General features: G+C 45.0%; 1 protein-coding gene across 1 annotated transcript in view; it reads left to right on the top strand.

The window, feature by feature from the left end:
* Nucleotides 1–1,707: 1,707 nt before the first annotated feature.
* The window catches only part of KLHL20 (kelch like family member 20), a 28,370-nt gene continuing 9,112 nt past the window's right edge, over nucleotides 1,708–20,965 (top strand). The window contains exons 1-7 of the mRNA XM_037034958.1: nucleotides 1,708–1,800; nucleotides 2,675–2,738; nucleotides 9,951–10,524; nucleotides 14,784–14,942; nucleotides 15,710–15,804; nucleotides 18,075–18,190; nucleotides 20,034–20,217. Of these exons, the coding sequence (XP_036890853.1) occupies nucleotides 2,716–2,738; nucleotides 9,951–10,524; nucleotides 14,784–14,942; nucleotides 15,710–15,804; nucleotides 18,075–18,190; nucleotides 20,034–20,217 (1,151 nt within the window). The 5' untranslated portion in view covers nucleotides 1,708–1,800; nucleotides 2,675–2,715. The remainder of the gene's footprint in view (nucleotides 1,801–2,674; nucleotides 2,739–9,950; nucleotides 10,525–14,783; nucleotides 14,943–15,709; nucleotides 15,805–18,074; nucleotides 18,191–20,033; nucleotides 20,218–20,965) is intronic.

The raw sequence follows: 20,965 nt of genomic DNA on the forward strand, positions 1-20,965 counted from the left end.
ATTTTTCCAAATGAGATGACTGACCCTCCCCTTATTCACTTACCGACTGTATGAATCAGGGATAGAATTTTCTAAAGCCTTCTGCTCATGACCCTGTAAATACTTTCTGTGGATAACGTTATCTGATGAAAGACCAAGTTATGATGGTATAACCAGGGCGGGGGAGGTGGAAACTGGCCAGGAGAGAGCCTGACTTTAGTTCAACTTCTTTTTGAATCATCATCAGGGAAGTTTACTCCTAGTAAATACATTCATTTATGTCTCCCCTCCATCTTGTACTATTTTTATGTTTTCAGTATTTGCACTTAGACTTCTGATAGGTTTAGTTATTGTGGACTATAAAGATCCCATTCCTTCACCCCAACAAGGACAGCCCTGAAGGGCCGTCCAGCTTTAGAGCTTCCCATAGAGTCTTCAGAGGCCTTTGTTGAAACTGCAAAGGAGTCCAACTTCTTATATGGAACGGGTCCAACTTCATCTTTTTCCATATTTATATCAGCACCATTTATGCAACAGCCCAGACATTCCCCAGCTTTGAGATACCACATTTATCACATATTAATTTCCCTCATTCCCAGGTCTTTTTCTGGATTTCCTACCCTGATCCTCATTATAATTTACCTCTCAAAACAACTTTATAAAAACGGTATTATTTCCTTTTTACACAATGCTTAAGAGATTAAGAGATCTGACCAAGAACACAAAGCTAGTCAGTCACCGGCCTAGGATTTGAAACTATGGGTGTCTGGACCTGAAGGTCATGCATTCCCTCACTACAGGCTAAATATCGAAAGGTAGTTTTCCCTTTTCAAAGCCAAGTGGACAAACCTTTGCAGATTCCACGTGTAGAACAGCTAAAGAAAACCTGGTTAAATTCATTCTTAGCCTAGGATAGTTATTAGGATAGCTAATAGGATAGCCTAGACTGTTACTAGCAACAGTCTTTCACTGATACTACTGAAAATGTATCCCCCAACCTATCACTTGTATGTTTTTAAAATATATACTAATAATCAGCTGGCTATGTGCTGTGGGGAAATCAGGCAAAGGACAAGTTGAAAGGCGCTCCCACCACCCCACCCCAATACTAAAGTAAGCTCACAGAGGTGTTCGCTTATGTGTCTGGTGGTCGATGTTAAGTGGAAGGGCAAGCTGATACAACCTTAGAATCCTGAGTGAAACTCTGGTGTCTTGAAAGCTAAAGTGCGGGAAATCAGGAAGGTCGGGTCTGTTTCTGGTTTGGCCGTGTAGCCTCAGCAGTTTGCACAATAAATATATGTCGACCCCATGTATGCACGGGCCCGTCAATCATTCAATCCACATTCAGGAACAAGACTGTGCCGATAGGAGACTGACCTGCTTCAAATGCATCAAAATCCCTAACTTTCAGTGACTATTCCCATCTTTCTATTGACGTCTACTGGGGACAACAAGGAAGAAATGAGAAGGCTACAGTATTCAAATACTGCCAGTTCAACAGCAGAGCTGCAAAGAAGAGACGATCGGGATAAAAGGAACTAGATGCAAACTCCAGCAGTGTTTGAGGTTATGCACATCTTCAGCAAAGAGAACGGCTACTTCCTAGGCCACACCGGAACCTCCTGGCGGAATAAGTGCATTCCAGGAGGACCGCTTTCAGATCAGGACCACTTCCGGCTGCTGAACATTGGGCGAGGGACCCGGAGGAAATAGCTCGAGGAGCGGCAGCCGACTGGCGCTAGCAGTCGAGGGGGAAGCGGAGACAAGGCAGCGGGCAGAAGAGGCAGGGGAGGCTGCGGCAAAGGAAAAGTGTCAGAGCCGGTGAGTTAGGCCCCTTAGAGCAGGGACGGGGGAGAGCTCCCCGAGCTCGCTTGGTGAATCTGTGGTGTCAAGTTGCCGAGTCTCCGGGTAGAGCAAGGGCCGAGCTTCGCCCCGCCGCCTGTTAGGGGCGCGGAGGAGGACTGTTGGGGCTTGGGGCAGGGGCTCTGGGGCTGGGCCCGGGCCTCGCGGGGCACCAGACTGCGCTGTGGTTCGCCGACAGCCCTACCCCGGAGCCTGGGGAAGCGTTGGGCGGTCCTGCCTGGGGGCTTTGGGCTTCTCTGGACAGCTTCTCCGGCCAGGGGCTGGAATTCGGGAGACGCATCCCATTGAACCCCGGGGCCCTAGCGAGATCTTGCCAAGTGGGTGCTGGATATTGTTTCGGGGACAGGCAAGTGCTGGTAAAGAGCCCTAGTTTCTCTGTACTGTTCAAGCTGCCCCAGCTTCTGCCAAGTTGTTTGTTTTTAAGGGCAAAATGCTGGCCATGCCTCTGTCCCCTCTGGACAAGTTCATTGCTTTCAGATCTGTTTTAAACAGCGCATCCCCTGTTGGAGCTATCTCGTTAGTACTGCTGGGGGTATCTGGTGAGTGCTCGGTGGGTACACGTGATGGCGAGGTCAGAGTTAAGTGTCTCCAAGCACTTTTCGAAGATAGACAGCACCACCCTGGCAATCGGGACTGTGGAGTGCGCTTCCCCTCACCTTCACTTAGAACCGGTTCAGCTTCCAGAGTGAGGATAGTAACCCTGAAGGTAACAGGCTGAGGGCACGGTTGTGCGCCTGCCAAAGGCCTGTGAACGAAGGGGACTTGATGTTGTCACTGAACTGGAAAGATCAGAAGTAGTTTTTATTAAGTTACTGCTTTTCTGTTGCTTTAGGTTTGGCTTCAGAGTGTGGTCAAGGGGACTTTTCATGGTGCATGGAAGGAAAGCCAATGCGCAGGTAGGCATTTAGGGAGAAAAACTTTTTGCTTCACGGATCGAAATGCAGCATGTAATAATTCAGGGCTTTATTGAATTTTTAAAAAGAAGTTTACAAATCTTACCAAATTCTGCTTGGGAACTAATGATTCTTGTTCTGAAATAAATCTAAGGTAATATCAGGAATTAGTGGCTTTTAAAATAAGGTAGTATATAGAACTTAAATATCTAAAGAGTGCTATGAATTTTGTGTTGTTGTTAACATTTAAATTTTCCTTTTTGTGTGGTAATTTTCAATGATAATCACTAAGTGTACTATGATATATGGGTTTATTATAGTCTTCAATTCCCTGTAGAATGTAGAGGGTTCTGTTGCTATATAACCATTCAATGTAATGATTACTTGTAATACACTGTACTGAATGTCTAATTATGGTTTTAGTTATTTCATCATCGATATTCAGTAATACATTTGTTTTGTTAATTAAAATAGCTGCATTGCAGGAAAGATTGAGGAGTAAAAAAGTATTGGACGTAACTTAGTCCATAGAAAAGTAGAACAGTATGTGGGAAAATTATAGGCCCTTCCAACCTAAAATGTAATCATGTTTTTTTCTCAATCTGTTCTAACAAATAGGACATAAGTCCTTGAAACAAAATCAGCACAGTTCAATGTCTTCATTTTGTAAGCTCATTTTACATTAATTAAATGTAATTAATTTACATTAAAATTGAACTATATTTAATCATTTGTTCCTTGACATCAGAGGTAAATAACTGTGGCAGACCCTTTTAAGAAAAGAAACATTTCATGGTAGGGGTATGGCTTATAACTCAAAATCAGTAGCTAGAACCAGAACGATCTGTTCCCACAGCTGTCACTGATTGTTTATTCACTCTGAGCAGTTCCCTTCTGTGTACCCTGGTTCACTTCTCTGATGTGTCTGACCAGGATATTGGGAATTAATGAATGCTTGCACATGCTTTGAGATCTCCAGATGAAAAGATGTTATGGATAAATGCCATTACCTTATTTATATCTTACTCTATAGTAGCAATAGTTGACTGAAAGTACAAGAAATTAACAACACATATTAATACTTGTCACTTCAGCTTTTAACATGGTTGCCAGAAAACAGAGTGCTTTTCATCCTCAGCTGCCATACATGTTATATCTTATGTAATTGCTAAAATAAGAGCTTATTATTCTTTAGAAAGAGAAGGCACAGTGTGGGAATGTCTTTATCAGTAATGTCTATATAAAATATTCATTTAATTACTCACACCCATTTTTTCTGCCTTATTATATAATACCACCAGTTATTCAAAATCATTTTGGAGAATTCTGGCACCATTAAGTTATAGTTCTTCGTTCATCACTGTCGCTTAGCCAAAACCTGGCCTGCACTTTGCTGTCTGGTTTACTTTTATCTGATGCCTGCATTACGTCATGGTCACACTGCCAAAGGGTACTTCCTGGTTGGGCTGCCATCCTTGTTGCTGCAACCCAAAAGGCAGTCTCTGAAAAGTAGAGTTTATACTTAGTTGCTATTGGAGAAGCTTTTATGTGGGTACATATTCATTCTTGCTACTTGCGTGTAAACCCCTTGAGTCTCAAATGTCTGCTCTGTCCTTGTATCTCTGGAACCTAATAATCACTGAGTAATTGTTTGAAGGACTGAACGGTCTCTGCAGATGTTTCCTCGGGTGCAGGGACGATACACAAGATTAAAAAATATTGTTAAAGGTATTCTAATGAATAAAGTTTTGTGAAATTCATTGATATTTTAATAGTAAAGCTCAGTTGCATTCATTTATTTAACTAGCTGCTATGCGTACAGGGTTCGTAATTTAAAAAAATAAAATAGGACACTCAATGAAAAGTAAGTCCCCCAGTGCTAACCCCGGCTCTCCCCAGTTTTTCTCCCCAGAGGCAGCCAGTGTAAACAGTCTGTGTGCATGCTCTCACAGACATTGCAATGCACATACAAATATATCTAGACTATCTCCACTTAAAAAAAAACACTAGTGTCAGCATGCCATGCATATTCTTCTGTATCTTTTTTCGCATCACAAATTACCTTGTACTTTGTGACAAATACATACATACCTCCCTTACTCTGTTTAATAGTCACATAGAACTCCATCATCTGCATGCACCATAGCTCACCAGTCCTTTTGAGAGACGTTTAAGTTACTTCAGTTGTTTTGCGGTTACAACCAGTTCTACAAGTATCCAGATATGTAAGTACAGAATAAATTCTTAGACGCAAAATTGTCCAGAGAATATGTGCATTTTCAAATTTTGGTAGATATTGACTAATTCCCCTTCCTAGAGATTGTACCAGTCTAGTCTCACCAACAAAGTGCCTGTTTCCCAAGCTACTATTTCTAATCATTTTTTCCATTTTGAGACAGTAACACATTTTGCACTGTACCTCTTCCATCTTTCCTTAAGTGTATTGATGGGAAACTGAGCCTGCCTTCATTAGGAATCCGTTTATTCTCTCACCAAACGTGTGTGTGGTGCCTGGTCTGTGCCCGTGTGCCGCATACATGCAGGTGGAGTGATGGGAAGACGTGTAAGGGACACCGTGACACAGCAGGAACCGGACTCTAGTGGGGAGGTAACTGCAGAGGAGGGAATCTCTGCTCTGTGGAGGAGAGGAGACCTTCACCAAGATGGTGCTATTTGAGCTGGATCTTCTAGAAAGGATAGGAATTTGCTTTACAGTAAAGTGTACTTTAAAAAGTAAGAATATAAAGAAAAGCAATGATAAAAGACACCATGAAAAGAAGGAACAGCTGTGCCAAAAAACAGACAGGAAAACCTGAGCAGTATGGCATGCGTGGAATGGTAAATAAACCTGGAATGCAGAGTGCCCGGGAGAGCCCAAGGGGGAAGGGGAGGGCAGAGCCATGGAAAGTGAGGCTGCAGCCACGGGAAGAGTGTGGCTTTACCCTTCAGGCATTGAAGGGCCATTGGACATTGTTACACGGATCAGATTCATTCTTTGGGCTGACATTTAGGAAGCAAGGGCAGGGGCTCGAAAGAGGGAAGAAATGATGGCAAAGAAACTAATTTAAAGGGGTTGTAGTAGCTTAGGTGACTCTGAGGACCTGAAACAGATCCCTGGCAGTGGGCACTGAGAGGAGAGGATGGGATTGGGAGTTTGACAGGGAAATCAGGAGGGTCTGGTGGGCAGTGTTCCAGCTAAGGGAACGAGGTACTGCCAAGACGAGACGAAAACGGTGGGAAGAGGGACAGGTTGCAGCAAGCCAAAACCAGGTTCTCTTCACGCACTTCCAGCTTGTTATGCCTCGGAAACAGCCAGGTAGAGACAGCCAGCATGTGATTGGAATCGGGGGCCCGGGAAGAAGAGTAGCTTGGGTTGGAGATTTTTTAAAAATCATGAGTCATCAGTGCACAGAAGGTTCTAGAAGTTGTAGGTGTGAACGAGGGTAGAACAGAAAGGGAGGATGCCAAAGACGGAACCCTAGGGAGCACCACGGGTACTTAACGGCCCAGCAAAGATGAAATCCTATAAAGATTCAAGATGAGCAAGAAGCTTTAGGTCTTTTTTGCATCTAGAGTTTTATCAGTAATTTTCACTCACGGTGAAGATCAGATGAGCTTTTCTCCTTGAATTCAGCTTCAAAAGACAAAAAAAAATCCATTTAGATCTTATATTGTTAGAATTTTCTATTTATTCTAGCCAATCTAAAATGTATGCTTAGCCCTGGCTGGTGTAGCTCAGTGGATTGAGCGCGGGCCTGCGAACCACACGATCGCGGTTCAATTCCCAGTCAGGGCACATGCCTGGGTTGCAGGCCAGTTCCCAGCCGGGGACTCACGAGAGGCAACCATACACTGATGTTTCTCTCCTTCCCTTCCCCTCTAAAGATAAATAAATAAAATATTTTTAAAAAAATAAAAAAATAAATAAAATGTATGCTTAGTAGTGTAAGATACGCTGTGTGGTCAGCCTGCTCCTTGCTCAGCACCCCTCCTCCTTCCCTCCCTCCACACAGACACAAGGAAGTTAAATATTACTCTTAATAACTTTATCTTTTCCTTTTGTGGTGGCGTGTGACAGCTGCCAGGGAGATTGTTACAGAACCGACCCGGGGCTGGGGTGCGAATGACATACTGTTATCGAATGGACCCGCCCTTGTGCTCCGTGGGTCCCCAACCCCGTACGAGGTTCGCCTTGCTTGCCACCAGGGAAAGGTGTCTCTCAATGCCAGAGGTTGGTGAGAAGGGAAGGGATTGTTTATGTAAAGAGTTACACAAATTTAAGATTAATGACTTAGTAATGTCTTCATTGAGATCTCAGATTCCTTTAGAATACTGACAAACGCACAGTCCTTCCTTCCCCTCTGCCCAGCCCAGGGTACCGTATCTCAGGAAAAGAAGTAGACGTCCGTGGTTCTTCTCTGCCCAAGCCGCTCGGTCCCATAAAGACACGGCATGGCTGCTGCCCCTGGGTTTAAATCCCAGCGCCAGTCTTCCTCTCCCACACCATTTCTGACTCCTCCCACAATTGGCCGCAGCTGCCAGCATTCTCATATTTTTCTGGCTTTACTGGGCTGCCATAGTCAGGCCAGGCAGTCATGACCCTGTGGTGTGGAGCCAATCATCTCCAAGCTTTTACATAGGCTCTGTAACCAGGGGGAATTGCCTCCCAGTTACATCAGGGGTTGAAGCATGGCCACAGCTGTTTAACATCTGTGAAACCAGTTAAAGGTTATAGAGATGTGAAATTGCCATTCTAGAGGTTATCTGCAAAAACTGTTGCTATTCAAAACGACTCTCAATGGCCCTGCTCCGTGTGTCCCATCCCCCAGCTCAGACTTGTGGGGGTGAGGACATCCTATATTTTTTTTCCTAATATTTCTTGGACACCTGAGATCTGGATTTGTAATGGGTTACAAATCCCCGTTTGGGGGCCCCCTTTACAAGATGCTGGGAAGTTGCTGAGGGCTCTCCGAGGACAGCTTTGCTTTCCTGATGTGCAGGGAGAGCAGCTGGCTTGCGAGGCCTTTTCCCTGCCTCCCGCATTGTGCCTGGAGTGCTGGGCCAAGGCACCCAGTGCTGACCCTCGGTTTATCCAAGGACCAGTGGTAAGATGTCTTGAGGCTGAAGAATCCGTGTCCTATTTTCAGATTAAGAGTTGACAGCCTGTCTTTCTGGTGTGGAGTTAGGGGTGGGAGGTAGTGTCTAGCAGGTCCCCTTCTAATAAGCAGACCTGGCCCTTACATGGCCTGGCCCTTCCTCCAGAGCCACACCTGGAGGAAGGACGCGAATCAGGCCATCAGTTTCAGATGTATCCTTGAGATGCCGTGTGTCTGAACCCTGGCGCGTGTGGCCCACAGCCAGGTGGTGTTTCTCTTCCTCTCTTTCTCCCTTCCCCTTTCTCAAAAAATAAATGCAGTCTTTAAAGTGAGAGAGAGAGATACACTGGGTTTGAGTGATGGTGGGACAGTCCTATGGGTGTGAATTCAGAAGTTACCCAAATTGGAGATAGGAATCCTCGAGCCATTCGTACACGGTGATGGGAACCGCAAGGTGACGTGAACTGCCCCAAGCAGAGAGGGCAGGACTGTGGAGAAGGGCCACATTCAAGAGAAATCCTTCCAGGTTTGTTCACCACAAAGTTTATAAGGATATAGAAATTACCCATTACCTAAAGTTGGAACCTATACTAATACAATAACAGCATTTTTTTGGTATACTTTTAAAAGAAACAAGTCTGTAGAAATTAGCTTCCATGTTGTACTTAGGTGAGATAAAAAAACCACTTATATCTGAGTTCAATAGTACCATTTTTGCGTACATAATTAAGGTCATGACAAACATGCTTTAACTTCTACATGCAAGTCGGTATTATAATAGGGATTTTTGAATTGGTCTTGTCTTTAATGGTGGCTTTGTATAAAGCTTGGTGGTACCACTGTTAACCACGTGGTTTATTCTTTCAGCATCCACTGTGTACAAGGCACCAGTGAGCACAGTGGTTAGAGCCTTCTTGATTATACTTGTATTGGGGGGGGCGTGAAAATTATCCCTTACCTGTTCAGCTCATGTTTCAGCCTTTCACTTGTCAAGTGCACACAGTGCTGTTTCCTCCAGACACGAGGCATTACAAACAGTTTGCACTCTAGAACACACAGCCACCTCTGGGCTGAGGCCAAGCACAGAGAGATTGAACTTGAACTTACAAGTACTTTGAAAAAACAGGTTGCTGTTGGAGAAAGGAATGACCATGTTCTTGGTTTTCAAGTTCCTGCCTTTGTAATGCAAACGCATGGTCATTTACTATATATCCTCACTTTTAAGGCACACAGTTGATTTAATAACAGCTTTTTAGAATTGGGAATACTGTAGTGAAGTTATGCAAAGCTTTTCTTACTAGCTGGCAACATAGCACATGCTACCCGTGTAACTGATACCTCGGAACTCTTCAGTATCACAGAAGTCTAGGGCAAGCTCTCCTCTCATTCACGAACTGGAGTCCGCTGAATTGTGTCTGGCCTCAGGCAGTTATCTGTAGCATCCCAGTGACACACTACTGCTTCTTGCACCCTCCACTTGTGATTCGTTTTGTTTTTTACGTGTTTAGAACCATTGCGATTGGCTGTATAAACTGAAAACTAGGCATCTTGGGATAAAAGAAACTTAGTACTACATAAATGTAATTTTTGGACTGTGACCTGTTTTTCCTGCTGACCTTTTCATGCAACTTGAGCTACATTTTCTAAATTTTGTGCTGAACTTTAGAACAGTTTAAAATATCACCCAGTGATAAGAAGTAACATTTTAGGAAAATGACAAATATCAGGATCTTGGCTAAACCGGGTTAAGGAGTTAAAGTCCACAGATCATAATTTAGAAGTGTCCTCCATAGGTTTTTATTACCGCACTGTGGGCAGTTGTGAAAGGCAGGGCCTCATCTAGTCCGACGCTGCCAAGACGGGAAGGAAGTGCCCTTCACTTTCAGGGAGTCATGGCGACAGTGGGGAGTGTTCTGAGGCTAATACTCTTTATTCCTCAGGGGACTTTCAGGAAGTCTGTGAGTTCGAGAATTCTGAGAAGGGGAGCTCTTTGGGGTTAGTTCTGTCTTTCGGTCGTCTGAAGGTTTCCCTGGCTCTTGACTTAGGAACACACTCGTGCAGGAGTGAGCTTCTGCTAAAACTGCTGTCTCCCCCTCCCTCTCCCCGCCCCTCCCTGCAGGTGTACCAGCATTCGACCAGGAGAGACTGGAATGGATGTTACAAGCCGCTGCACTCTTGGAGACCCCAACAAACTGCCAGAAGGGGTTCCCCAGCCTGCCCGCATGCCCTACATCTCAGACAAGCACCCTCGACAAACCTTGGAAGTGATTAACCTCCTCAGGAAGCACCGGGAGCTCTGTGACGTGGTGCTGGTGGTGGGCGCCAAGAAGATATATGCCCACCGAGTCATTTTGTCAGCCTGCAGCCCCTACTTCCGAGCAATGTTCACGGGAGAGTTGGCAGAGAGCCGGCAGACGGAGGTAGTGATCCGAGACATAGACGAGCGGGCCATGGAGCTGCTGATTGACTTTGCGTATACCTCCCAGATAACCGTGGAGGAGGGCAACGTTCAGACCCTTCTCCCAGCTGCGTGCCTCCTCCAGCTGGCAGAAATCCAGGAAGCCTGCTGTGAGTTCTTAAAGAGACAACTAGATCCTTCTAACTGCCTTGGTATCCGGGCTTTTGCTGACACACATTCATGCCGTGAGTTGCTGCGGATAGCAGACAAGTTCACTCAACACAACTTTCAAGAGGTGAGTTGTACGGAGTGGTTTGGATGCATTCTTAGTGTGTTTGCCAGGAGAGCAATGTGGATTTGCTCGGACAACTAACACACACAGAACATGCCCAGTCGGGCTTTGACTGCCAATTGTAACTCATATTAAAGAAAGGGGTTATTATAAATTACAAACCTGGTGTTTATTTTAGAGGCCAATTTTGTGTTTATCAGTAAAAGTTAGAGTTTAGGGGTTGGCTGACCCTAGTCATACTCACAAAAGGCTCATTTGTAAGCCAGAGTACAGTTCGTTCATTGACAAGGAGACGGGTGTCTGGTGGGATGGCTGGCAGTCGTTTACATGAAGTGTGTCCACCGATCACAGAGATTATTCCGCAGAGTAAATTATGAGTCAGAGGTTATTTGTGACTAATCGGAGAAAATGAAATTAGATATTATCAAAAGAAGTTTTCATTAAACCTAATAGTTTTCATTTATTCATTCACTTAATGAATATTTGTAAAGCGACTATGTTTCGGCCACTTGCTCAGGAACAAAGGCTGCTGCGGTGGGGAACAACCCCCCCCCCCCTCCCAGTGTCTGTTTGCGTGACACTCGTATCCAGCAGGGAAGACAGCCAGTGACCGCGCCATCTCACAGATCGGTCCTCGTGGACACGGGCACTCCTGAGACGTGGCCCTGGGTGGTCCCGCGGTGCATTACAGAGATTTAACTCTGGTTCTTGAGCAGCTCGTGCAAAAGTCTGAGACAGGAAGAAGCAGGACTTGTGTGAGGACTAGAAACAACCTAGGGAGACTCAGTGGGGGGAGGGGGGTCATGTAATGATTTCACAGAAGGAACGGAGCCAGGCCGCACTGGAGCTAACAGACCATGTTAAGAATTTGAAACTTAACCATTAAAGTGTTTTGAGCAAAGAAAAGATATGGCCCATTTTACACTTCAGTGTTACCTACTGTTCACCGGGATAACCTCCGGTGGATCCAAGACTTAAAAATACAGAATGAAACCATGAAAACGCCACGCAACACGGAGTAATTCCTTTCTAATCTTGAGGCAAGGAAGGCCTAATCGACTAACCCAGAAGGCATGGAAGAAATAGTGATGGATTGGCTGTCTAAAAAGATTTTCTTCATGGCAAAAACAAAATAGTAATAAAGACGTACTGGGGCAAAATGTTTACAGTTTATATCACAAGCAATAATCTCTTTAATACACCACGGTCTGCTGTTGGTCAGTGACCTAGACCAGCAAAAGGAGCAGGAAACAGGAAGTGCAGATTGCCCTTAAATAGATGCAAATCTGCTCAGGCTTGTTCATAATAACTGAAACATGGAGTCAAACGACGCAGACTACTATTTTCTGTCTATCACATTGTAAATACCCAGAAGTTTGGTTGCACACCCTGTTGACAAGCCCAGGCAGAAAACAGCTACGTAGCCAGAGTGAGTGTAAAGTGACACAGTCCCTCTGCAAGGACGTTTGGCAGTGTCTCTCCGAGCGACAAACTTCCCGCACACAGTTGGCTCAGCAGTCCCGTTTCTGGGAATCCGTGCTGCAGATGTGCTGGAGGCGACACACGGTTTCAGCTTGGGTGCGTTCAGGTCGAGACCCTGGTGAGGTGTTGAGCAGCCACTGGAGTCTGCGTGTCTTAGAAACAAGGTTAGGCAGGTACTAAAATTTAGGAGTCATCAACATAGTAATTAAGTCACTGGAATTAAACTATGGCTTAACCTTTGTAGGCAGGATAGAATCCCGAAGCCATGAAAGAAAAGATTGATAAATTTCCATAAAAATTGTAAACTTTTTAATAACAAAAGCCCCATAAACAAGATAAAAAATCCATGTCCATGAAATCACCTACTGGGGAGAAGGAAGAACAGAGCCCTGAGACTTCCCGACATCAGAGGGTGGTTGGCTAGAGAGCCCCTGGCGGAGGGAGCTGGGAGTAAACAGGAGAGCTCGGCCAAGGCATCACGAAATGCGGAGGAGGGGGTTATTTAAGAAAGGAAATGTATATATTTACAAAAACTGACCCAGGAAGAAACAAAACCAGGATAACATTAGGGTGAAAGAAATTACCATAGTGTGGGGCTTTAAGTTCAGCTCTCCTGTCTACTGCTGTTTGAGAAAGCAGATACTTAAGTCATCATTTTCTTAACCTGGTCGTCTGGTTCCAGGGTAGACCCCAGTGCCACATTTGCCCAGTTGGTAGATCATTGATACCTTTTCTTGTTTGTGGGAAGGCGAAGCGACATTTTAGCCGTACTGCATCAAACGTGTTTTTGCTCTTTGTCCTTAGTGCCAGACAGATATTTTCTCACACACACTCTCCTGTCCTCTTGCCATCTGACGGGTCCAGGAAGTGGCACCGCTGTCAGTAGACTGATTCGCTTAGGAATTTAAACTTGGCGGTCACTGGGACTTAGCATGTGGTCTGTAATCACTGAGTCGGGGAAAAATTATGCTGACAAGATCCACAAAGAGCACTGAGGCTCCACAGAGCCTTCCTCCATGGAGAAATACACTACCTTCCTTGCACTTAAGTAAGAAATCAGAGTGAATAGAAGTTAAGAGGAAAGTAGGATGCAGCATGTCTTAAATTCTGCGTGCTGTGACGGCCGGCACCCGTAATTTGGAGGTAGGCCCCCCATTTGGCTCTGGACTTTCTCTCCCCCAACATAGGGTTGCCAGATAAAATACAGGGTGTCTGGTTAAATTTAAATTTCAGATAAACAACAAATAATGTTCCGTGTAACTGTGTCCTATTTTTTATTTTCTAAATTTGACAACCTCGCCACAGAGAGCCGTATAATGCAGTCATTCTGGCTTCTCAGCCACCTGGCTGAGCAACTCAGCTTAGGTCAAAGGTCACCGATTTCACTGCCTGAACCCCGGAAGGTTTCTCACTCAGATGATTTGAAACCTGCCATAAAAATTAAATTGTTCATTAGTACTTTCTACTAGAACTGACCTCTGGCCCTACACTGTTTTATTTGGGGATGTACATTTTTTTCTTATGTACTTGGGGAAACATTCTTAATCAAATACTCAAATTGCTATGGCTTATCTCGCATCCTGGTAAATATTCTGACTTTTTGATGAGCATGAAAATAACCTCACCTGCACCAGAGGCCACGCGCTAGGAATCTGAGCTCCTCACCACACCCTCCTGCACTCCCGGGCAGCCCTGTGGCGCAGTGTTCTGCACAAGAGACCGACCACGTGGAGAGCGGTCTGCACCGCACCCTGGCTCCCCTGCGCCACATAGTCACGCAGGATCCGTAAGCTCTCGGGATCTGTGGCTGGCATGTGCAACAGGTGACATCCTGGTCCCTCTCCGTTCCGACAGCTCCCTGGCCCTGGGTGAAGATAAATGATTGGTGTGTTACAGTATATGAGTATTTTATATATATACATACACGCACCAGTCAGACAGATACATAGACAAATACCAGAGTGCTTTAGTCCTCAGGTTTCCCTGGGTCGGACTCTCCTCACTATATTCATTCTTGCTTGTAAAATTGCTGACACCTCTATCCTTTTTTTAAACTGGCCCCTTTGTGTTTCTGCCCTAGGTATTGCCCTGTCAGTATTAATCTTCCTCTGGGAGCTGCTCTTGAAAATTTATGTGCTTTTTATATTCCTGGAGTTATAACTTGGTATAGTTAGTTTAGTAACATTGAATATAAACTTTTATTTTGATACTTCATTTTAGGGGGGAAAAGGTGTCATTTGACTTAAATTACTTGAATCACAAATTATTATTTGCCCTGAATTTTGTGTCCTCTATACTCTCCTCCGTTTCCTTTTTAAATAAACATTATTTTTTAGAGCAGTTTTAGGTTCACAGCAAAACTGAGCAGAAAGTACAGAGTCCCTTTGCACGCCGTCTCCACACGTACACACACAACCTCCCCACGGCCAACATCCCATGCCAGAGGGGTCCCTTGTCGCAAATGATGACTGCACACTGACATGGCGTTATTGCCTGAAGTCTGGGATCGACATCTGGGTTCTCGGGTTGTGCGCTGTACGTGTGTCGACAAAGGTGTAAGGACGTGCATCCACCACTGTGGTCCTGTACCTGATCATTTCGTCGTTCGAAAAATTGCTCTGCCCATCTTTGTGTTCTCTTTGACCTTTTTCTTCCTCTGTTTTGAACTCAGCTATGTTGTGGAATAGAGCTTTGCCCCCTAGTCCTTCAGGGAAATATTGAGACAATAAATTCAGTATGATCACAGGTCTTTTCTTTTATTCTTACCTCACTTTGAACAGGTGATGGAAAGTGAAGAGTTCATGTTGCTCCCAGCCAATCAACTCATTGACATAATATCCAGCGATGAGCTAAACGTTCGCAGTGAAGAGCAGGTGTTCAACGCGGTGATGGCCTGGGTCAAATACAGCATCCAGGAAAGACGCCCTCAGCTACCCCAGGTACGTTGGAAACGGGTCTTTCAGAAACTGCATAGTACTGGACGAGACAATATGTGTTCGACTTGCAGGGGGGAAAGGAAAAACAGATACTACTGTCCCGGGCATGAGACCGCAGGACAGACCATCTGTTTCCCAATAACCAAGGAGATGAGCTCTCACCACTGAACTTTTTGCTCCCTGCTTCCTCTCTACTTTGCATCAGCTCTAGGTTTGAGCTGTAACACGGGTCAGAACCTAAATGGTGCAGAAGGAACAAAACGAACGAAAGGAAGCAAGAGTGGCCACTCTCATGCTTCCCCTCCCTGTGGCTTGGAAACCCTGTGACACTTTGAAGAACAAAGGGATGATTTGGGGCATAAGTGGTCACAAAATGAAGTGTTTGATGTCCTTGCTATTGTGACTATCGTCTTTAGCAATTTAATAGGCTATTCTTCCAGATTGTAAATTAGAGTCCAGTTACATAATTACTACTAATTATAGTAGTACTTATAACACTGCTGAAAGCTTAAAATAGCATCTAAAGTGTTATGAGTGTGTTGTCTTTTCTGATTATTCTAACTGAACTGGTGGTTAGAATAAATTTAAATTTAGTTTTAGTATTTATGCCTTCCCTCCCTCTTCATTATAGATAAGTTAGATCAATTAATAGATTAATTCCATTAGATCCCAAAGCAACTGAAAATCCCCTGAGGAAGCGAGGGTCAGGTGCTCTCCACCTGCCTGCAGGTAAGCATGTGAGCTTAAGCAAGGTGTTGGTTATCTTGCAGGTGCTGCAGCACGTCCGTCTGCCTTTGCTTAGTCCCAAGTTCCTGGTGGGCACCGTGGGCTCGGACCCCCTCATCAAGAGTGACGAAGAATGCAGGTACGGGGAAGTCCACAGCCTAGCATTCCAGTTTTCTCCTAATTTCTGTATTTGTATTGCTTCCTGAATGTTGTGTTTCTTAATGCTGAAAGCAGGGCCATAGGTAGCAGGCTTTTCTTCTGCGCCGGGGTCAGGAGGAGCTGGAAGAGAGCACTGAACCTCGCTGTCCCATCCCATTGGTTTTTCAGTGTGGCGCTCATTGGGTAGAGTGGCAGTGAAGAGGCAGTCTCTAAGGTTATAGTGCAAGCTCGAAGTGGAAGAGGCGGTTCTCTGCTGGTACCCCTGTTTGTGAGCGAAATTACATCATGGTGCTGATTCTGTCAAAAAGTGTCCAGGGCACTTGTCATCCCGTCACATGCCCCATCAGGGAGCAGGACGGGCCTTGCTTTCGGAGACCGCGGACGAAGTTAAGGGTGTGCTGCACTCCTGTCGCGGCTGCGGGAGGATTCCCACCAGTGTCACAGTGTTTATTGGTTGAAAGAAACACCAGACGCTGAACGTACAGAGCAAACAAAGCACCTGTTCATTGGGCCGTCTCTGCAGGTGTACACTACCCTCCATAACATTTAATCAGTCACTTTCCCCAGCTTGAGGGACTTTAAACACTTTAAATCCCCGCCGTGGGTTCGAATCTGAAACCATATGGTTTTTTCAACCATTTTTCCTAGCTTGGGCCAGATATAAAGATGAAAGAGCAAGTCAGTACTTAGAGCTCCTCAGACTACACTGACTGACCTTTGGACCTGCCTTAGTGACTGAGCAAGCGTGTTCTCGAGTCAGGAGCCCGGGACCAGAGGAAGGACACGTGGGTTCATCTGCATTTCTTCTGTAATCTGAAGTCCGTCCAGCAGATGTTGGAGGGGCGTTTAGATGACTGTCTTTGAGATTTAAGAAACAGACCAATGGCAGTTTTCCTCCCAGACGTTTACCGTACCAGAGGGAAACCCACAGGAGGCGTGGAGCTGAGACCTGAAGAAATGGTACAGAGGTGTTCCTCCTGCATGAAGCAGAAATCAGATGGCACTGATTCTGATGCAGGAAGCAAAGGTGCTTAACGAAGCCCCTTCCTGGTATTCTGACCTCACCATTTATTGGCTGTGTGACCTTAGGCAAGTTGCTTTAGCCTCTCTCTGCTATAGTCTGTTCCACTTTACAGTTGGGACGTAACAGAACCTGCTCGTAGGGCTTCAGCGGGGATTAGTGAGCTAGTTCTTTACCGCACACGCACTGAGTGTCGTTGTTGCTGCTGATCTGGGTCGGCTTGCTGAGCACCAGCTCTGTAGTCCTCATCCTAGGAACCCCGGACAGCGTAGTTAAAAACCAGCCATCAGCAGATCACAGGCTTTGTGTTTAAGGCTGGGGAAGCTAGAAAAAGCTCTTTGCCATCAGCTTGGGGGCTTTTGTTTGTTTGTTTTGGGTTTTTTTTGGGGGGGGTTATTTTTATTTTGAAGATAAACTCAGAAGGGGCCTCGCAAAGCCATGTATTGGAAGTGCATTATCGAGTCATGCCTGGGGTCTGGTCCAGCAGAAAAAAATTACCCTCAGTAACATTAAATAACTAGAGAAAGAAAATATAGTGTAATTTAGGAAGCACTTCCAGAGCTGAGAGAGAACGGAGTAGTGGATGCAGTGGTCAGACACTGCCTCATGCAAAGGACTTCTGTGAGTACGTACAGAAGTAGTTTGCATTGTATTTAATAGGTATAATTACTAGGACCTCCTTGTAAAATGCCTTAACAGACAGGAAAAAAAGTTTTCTTCATCCCCAGTAGACTTGTTGAGAGTAAGCCATTCCGACAGCACCAGATAGCACATCAATATTAAATGGTGATAATAGTGTTTCTTTTTAGCCATCCAATTTTTGACCTAGTTTTATTACTTTAATCCAGCAAATATCAAGTGCATCGCCGATGTACTGCTCTGTCAGAATCTAATAAAATACATGAGAAAGCAAAACTTTGGAGGCTGCTCATCAAATGGTAATTTTTTTAGTTTCCCCTAAGTCATTACTGGCCCCAAGCATGTTGGGTTTTAGACCAGGTCTGCAGTAAGATATGAAGCCACGATAGGCATACCAGTCACTCCATGACTCCCAGTATGACCGGCATCCCTGCGGTCACACTGTGGCCCTTTTAAGATGGGCTGGTGTTCGTGGTTCGGTCTGATCCATGCTTGTTCCCCTTTGCCAATGCGCACATTGCTGAACCGTACCGGGTTTGACTAGCAGTGTTAGGGAGATGTTCAGAATCAAGGCAGAATTTTCTCCGCAGAGACCTGGTGGACGAGGCGAAAAACTATCTCCTGCTGCCCCAAGAACGACCGCTGATGCAAGGACCCAGGACACGACCACGGAAGCCTATTCGATGCGGAGAGGTGCTGTTTGCAGGTTTGGGTCTTCCTGTTCTGTGACTAAACCGCACCTTCCCACACGAGGGGCTGGCATGTGAGTGGTCCTTTGGGCAGCCATGCTGTCTGCCCACTGTCACAAGAAACATGTGAGTCATTGTGTAGCTGGACTCTTAACTCATGACCCAACACCAGTGTTCTCCCAAACGGTGCTGTTTGATCTAAGTGAGAAACGCACTGCAGTGGATGTTCTGTAGAACAAACCATATGCACTCATTTATAGTCCAGTGTGCAGGTTACCTCATCATTGCACGGAACTGTCAAAAACAAAAACGTCATCATTGAACAGTTACACTCCGTCCCAGCTTGACTGCGCCAGCCTGAGCCCAGGGCACCCGCTGTGTCATTTTGCTCCCGTTACCTGCCCCGAATGTGTGGATCCTGAGGAAAGCCAGCGAGAAATTATCCTCTGCCCACCATGATTAAGGGGAAACGAAAATCGGGTTTCATTTAAATCAGGATGTTCAGTTAATACTAAATGATGGGGAGTTGTGTGTGTTACTTTGAATTGTGTCCTAGGACGTGTGCCGGGAGTTTCAGTGTCAGAGAAAACACCGTAAATCCCAAAATGTAACCTGGCTGCAAACGTGAAAGTTACGAGCATTTGCGACAAGTCAAGTAGCCTAATCATTAAACTCAGGCACAATTTAATAGTGGAAGCCATTAAACCAGCTCGTTACTGGATTACATGGTTCCAAATCAAATTAATATCATAAACTGTATTTTTTGCTATCAGAGAAAAATATATAGGTCTTTAAGAAACCAGTGTACTTAAGGAAAAATATTACTGAAAAGGAACATAGAGTATTAGTTGAATATCCTGGTTTAAATGTACCATAATAAAATGTATACGGTACATTGAAGTTTGAAATAAATAAATGAATTTTCAATCCATCTAGAAGGTTAGACCCATTCCTGTTTTAATCTGGCTCAGAAAGTTACTGAGATCCCCTGGAAAACAGCAGTTTTCCAGTATTTCGAGGTTACAGGATCCTTAGGCCTCACTTTTTAAGCTCTAGAATCCAGCACTTATCTTCCCGGTCCGAAGAACAGCTCTGTGTCTGCTGTAGCCTCAGGCTTTTCCAGGGCACACTCAGAGAGGCTTTATGGCACTCACTTTGAGCTTGTTACCCCGAGTACGCCGGTGAAAAAATGTGACTTCCTCAGAACCTTTTTTGATCTTGTGTTATGTTGGATATTACAGAATTGAGTTCAGGCTATGGTTTAAACAGAAAGCAAAATGCTTTGTAATATAAATCGTAAGAACTTCTGTATTATTTTCATGAAACAAAAGAGTCATAAGAGTCAAAATCATTCTCCCCTACCAGAGTAAACACAGAAAGAACAGATTTATGAATTGGGGTGCTTCTCTTGGTTCTTAATGATACGTGACACTTATGTAGGGTTTTATGCTTTGGAAAGCAGTTTCGTGTATGTTATTTCACTTGAGGATTGTCATTCCTCACTACAAATTGGTAGTGAGCGCATTTTGTCAGGATCCCATGGGTTAGCAGAGGCAGCGGTCAAGCCCCCGTTTCCGAGCTAAATTCATGGTTCTCGTCCCTAAATGTCACAGTAACTCCCAGTCTGATTTGGGTTGGTATCCTTGCCCTTCTCTGTACTGGACCTAATACTAACTTATTTAGACTATTAAAATATATTATACTGTCCCAGGGGAGTAAGTAAAAGTCAACATGTTTTGCTCGCCTTCTAGAGACAGTTGGTAAGTCCTAGCATTGGGTCACAATGTCAAGGTCAGCCGTGAATACATACTTGCTGCTTTAGCATGGGCATTCTCCTGACCGTTTCTGTTATTGCCCCAGTCGGTGGTTGGTGTAGTGGAGACGCCATTTCCAGCGTAGAACGCTATGACCCGCAGACCAACGAATGGCGAATGGTGGCTTCCATGAGCAAACGGCGGTGCGGGGTCGGGGTCAGTGTTCTCGACGACCTGCTGTACGCAGTCGGCGGCCACGACGGGTCCTCCTATCTCAATAGTGTCGAAAGGTAAGTAGGTGGGGTTTCAGCTTTCTCCTCTGCTCTTCAGAGTTCCATTTGGGGTGTTAATTAGGGAACGGAGAGGACTTGCTGCTTTCCTGCTGCCTCTGCGGCACGAGTTGGCGGCCAAGACCGCTTAGCGTCACACACGAGTCCTTTGTGAGCTGACCTCCCCCTGCGTCTCCCGTCTGCCTTGCCGGGGCACCACTGCACCCCGAACACAGACACGCCACTGCAGACCCACTGAGTGGCTTGCTGGTCCTTGGACGTGCTCTCCTCTTTTGTGCCTGCCGAGTGGTGTCATTTATGTAAAGAAAACATGCTTGCATATATATATATATATAGATATAGATATATCTATATCTATATATATGTGTGTGTGTGGATAGGTACATAGCATTTAAAAGTATTTTACTGACAAGTCTTGTAGGATATACACGAAAATGGGAACAGAGCAGAAATCAAGTGTAACTCCAAGGGAACTTTATACATAGCATTCTGAAAATTTTTTCAAAAAAATTTTTTTTTGGCTGGTGTAGCTCAGTTGTAGCTCAGTGGGTTAGGCATCGTCCTACAAACCTAAAGGTCACCAGTTCGATTCCCAGTGGGGGCACATGCCTTGGTTGCAGGCCAGGTCCCCAGTTGTGGGTGTGAAAGAGGCAACCACACAGTGATGTTTCTCTCCCTCTCCCTCTCTCTCACCCTCTCTCTAAAAATAAGTCAGATCTTTAAAAAAATATTTACATGTAACTTAAGT

Source organism: Sturnira hondurensis, unplaced genomic scaffold (assembly GCF_014824575.4).
Source record: "Sturnira hondurensis isolate 20B ecotype Veracruz unplaced genomic scaffold, ASM1482457v3 Scaffold0022215, whole genome shotgun sequence".
Classification (NCBI taxonomy): Eukaryota; Metazoa; Chordata; class Mammalia; order Chiroptera; family Phyllostomidae; genus Sturnira; species Sturnira hondurensis.